The sequence below is a fragment of the Otolemur garnettii genome, unplaced genomic scaffold, assembly GCF_000181295.1.
Source record: "Otolemur garnettii isolate 467f Iridium unplaced genomic scaffold, OtoGar3 scaffold00127, whole genome shotgun sequence".
In the NCBI taxonomy this organism is placed as follows: domain Eukaryota; kingdom Metazoa; phylum Chordata; class Mammalia; order Primates; family Galagidae; genus Otolemur; species Otolemur garnettii.
Window position 1 is genome coordinate 3585639 of NW_003852522.1, and position 3656 is coordinate 3589294.

Sequence of the window (3656 nt, forward strand, 5' to 3'; positions counted from 1 at the left end):
CCTTAGCCGGTTGAGCTATAGGCGCCGAGCCAAGAATGAGATTTTTAAACAAACAACCCAGATGCTTCTAATGTATTGCATCACCCTCAGCAGGCCACTTTTAGAACAAAAGGGACATTATTAATTATTCTAGTACAGGTATGGAAGGAAGTACCCAGGCCAACTGGGGCATGTAGTTACCTCATCTTTGAAAAACTCTGAGTGTCAGGCCAGGCACAGTGGCTCACACCTGTAATCCCAGCACATGGGAAGCTGAGGCGGGTGGATCGCCTGAGCTCAAAGGTTCAAGGCCAACCTGAGTCAGAGCAAGACCTCATCTCTAAAAACAGCCAGGCGTTGTGGCAGGTGCCTGTAGTCCCAGCTACTCGGGAGAATTGAGGCCAAGAGTTTGAGGTTGCTATGAGCTATGAGACCACAGCACTCTACCAAGGGTGACAAAAAAAAAAGAAAGAAAAATTCTGAGTATCAATCACACTTTGAGGAAAACTGTCCTAATCAATAGTGTAGGTGTCAGAATTAGGGCTCTGGGGTCAAACCCCAGCTCCATTGCTCCTTGGTGACCTGGACATGCCATTACACCTTTCTGTAACTCTACCTTGTCATTATCTATGACTGGGTGGGGCTTTGGTAACATAACATGCACATAAGACTCAGCAGGGGCCTGGCAGGGGTGGATGTCTCCAAGCCACAGGGGTCCAACAGATGCAGGTATGACCTTGAGCAACTGATGGCTGTGACCATCAGTTTCTTCATCTGGAAAATGGAGCTGCTGGTGCCTGGCTCTTTGGAGAATGGCTGTAAGGGTCAAAGAATTCAAGTGTCAGAAGGAATAGGGTACCTAGCCTGTAGTGAGGGCTCCATGGAGGTAGCTCTGATGGCTGTGTCATCATTGTTCTTATTATGCCCTTACAGGTATGAGCCAGAACGGGACGAGTGGCGCTTGGTGGCCCCAATGCTGATGCGAAGGATTGGGGTGGGAGTGGCTGTCCTCAACCGTCTGCTTTATGCTGTTGGTGGCTTTGATGGAACAAACCGCCTTAACTCTGCAGAGTGCTACTACCCAGAGAGGAATGAGTGGCGGATGATCACACCCATGAACACCATCCGAAGTGGGGCAGGTGGGTGGGAGCTGTGGGGAGGGGAGTATCCAGGAAATGTCCCACTTAGTTCCAGGATGAAACCCTCTCACTGCAACCCTTGGCCTGTAACACGCATAGAAGAGGTAGATTCTGTTAGTGTCCTAGCCTCTCCTGGCTTGTTTCTGAGGGTTCCTTTGGGAGAGGGGGGAAGGATGAGATGAAGGATCCCCCAGATAGGTGGTGGCTGGGGCTCCAAGGCTCGGTCCTGGAGTCACCCCCTCCACACGGTGCTGTTTAGGTGTCTGCGTCCTGCACAACTGTATCTATGCCGCGGGGGGCTACGATGGTCAAGACCAGTTGAACAGTGTGGAACGATATGATGTGGAAACAGAGACATGGACTTTCGTAGCCCCCATGAAGCATCGGCGAAGTGCCCTGGGAATCACCGTACACCAGGGAAGAATCTACGTCCTTGGTGAGGCGTTGGTGTAGAGAAGAGTCCATGGCCGGGTGCAGTGGCTCATACCTGTAATCCCAGCACTTTGGGAGGCTAAGGTGGGAGGATTACTTGAGGCCAGGAGTTTGAGATCAGCCTGGGCCATATAGTAAGACCCCATTTCTACAAAAAGTAAAAAAAAAATTACCTGGGCATGGTGGGACATATCTGTAGTCAGAACTACTCAGGAGGCTGAGGCAGGAGAATTATTTGAACCCAGGAGTTCAAGGTTGCAGTGAACTGTGATGATAGGAAAAAAGAAAAAGGAGAGTCCTAACAACCCCCACCTATTAGGGACAGTTGGCTTTTGGGTCTCATAATTGCTTCCTCCTTACTTTTCCCTGCCCTGGGAGGTGATTTGACCTATAGTGACCATCTCCTCTGCTCTCCCTGCAGGAGGCTATGATGGTCACACTTTCCTGGACAGTGTGGAATGTTATGACCCAGACACAGACACTTGGAGTGAAGTGACCTGCATGACATCTGGCCGGAGTGGGGTGGGTGTAGCTGTCACCATGGAACCCTGCCGGAAGCAGATTGACCAGCAGAACTGTACCTGTTGAGCTGATTTTATTTTCTTGGGAAGAAGAAAAAAACAAACAAAAAAAAAACAGTCCAATGGAGAGTATTGTTGTTTTTGTACAAAAAACAGGGACAAGAGAAAAGGCCACAGTGCAAATAATACTCCTCATCCTCCGGGAAGGGAGGCTGGATGCTGCAGTGTTTAAACAACAGATTGAAAGAAAAGGAAGGGCAGGGCAGGAACCCTCTAGCCCCTCAGAGCACTCCCAGGAAGGTCTGAGACAAACTGCCTGGATTGTGGGATGGGCAGAGGCAGACCTCTAGGAGGGAAGCCCCCAGACCTGCTGGCCAGATACTAGGCTGGAGTCACATTCCAGCGTCCATTATTTCCCTTTGTTTTGTTGAAAGCAGGTGCTGAAGTCAGCCTGATTTTTGTCACTGCCATCTTTGTGATTCATTCCTAGAGACCTGCAAGGAGGGCCAGTGAGGCCTTGGGAGTTGCGACTTAATGTGACTCCTGGGGAATGGTCCTGTACATAGAAGCTACTGGATATCTCTGGCCTGGACAGTTATTTTGTTGACAAGTAACCTGTAACTTTCCAAGGAAAATAAAGAACAAACTAACTAGTGTCTTCCACCTGGGCTGTTAGCTGGAACATTTAAATCCAGCAACAGAAAAGGCTATTCTGAAATGCACTCAAGTCTTTGATTGAGACTTGTATCCCTTATTTATTTATTTATTTTTAGAGACAGAGTCTTCACTTTATTGCCCTTGGTAGAGTGCCATGGCATCACAGCTCACAGCAACCTCCAACTCCTGGGCTTAGGCGATTCTCTTGCCTCAGACTCCCAAGTAGCTAGAACTACAGGCGCTTGCCACACCTGGCTATTTTCTTGTTGCAGTTTGGTCGGGGCCAGGTTTGAACCCACCACCCTCGGTATATGGGGCCAGTGCCCTACCCATTGAGCCACAGGCGCTGCCCTGATTGAGACTTGTATTTGAAACCAGTTTGTTATCTCTGTTCATTGCATTTTGATAACGTAGGGCATCTTTCTTTCCACAGGTAAGCTGCACAATTGTCTCAGTTTCAGCTGCCTTGGGAAACAAACACCTAAGTCTTTGGCATATCTCTTAGAGTTCTCAAGTTCAATCTCATATGTGCTATGCATTTTATATTTATTTCAAGGGATCCACCTCTAACATGCCTTCCAAAATTGGTGAAAATATTTGGCCATTTGTTATGTGCTGTCATAGCATAGACTGAACCTTTTATTTAGGTACCTGAATATTAAAAGGACAGAGGGGTTTCTTAGAAATGAAACTGTTTGGTGGTTATCTTAGGCAAGGGATTCAAGCCCTTGGTCCCTTCTGAACAATTTGTGTGGGGTGGAAGGTATGTGGTTTGAATTTGTTCTGCTAATCAGCTCTTTGTGCTAGGGTGGGGAAAAGCTGTATGAGCATAGTCCCACATCTTAGAGAATTCATAGGATTTTCTGGGTAGCTTAGACAGGAAATACTTTATTTCCCCTCTCTCTCCATTTTTTTTTTTTTTTTTTTT

The 3656-nt window shown here is 47.7% G+C and overlaps 1 protein-coding gene across 3 annotated transcripts in view; it reads left to right on the top strand.

The window, feature by feature from the left end:
* The window catches only part of KEAP1 (kelch like ECH associated protein 1), a 12208-nt gene extending 10008 nt beyond the window's left edge, over positions 1–2200 (top strand). For all 3 annotated transcript variants that reach the window (XM_012810217.2, XM_003797961.3, XM_012810216.2), the window contains 3 exons: positions 913–1118; positions 1378–1554; positions 1972–2200. In XM_012810217.2, coding sequence (XP_012665671.1) covers positions 913–1118; positions 1378–1554; positions 1972–2138 — 550 coding nt within the window. In that variant the 3' untranslated portion in view covers positions 2139–2200. The remainder of the gene's footprint in view (positions 1–912; positions 1119–1377; positions 1555–1971) is intronic.
* The last annotated feature ends 1456 nt before the right edge of the window (positions 2201–3656 follow it).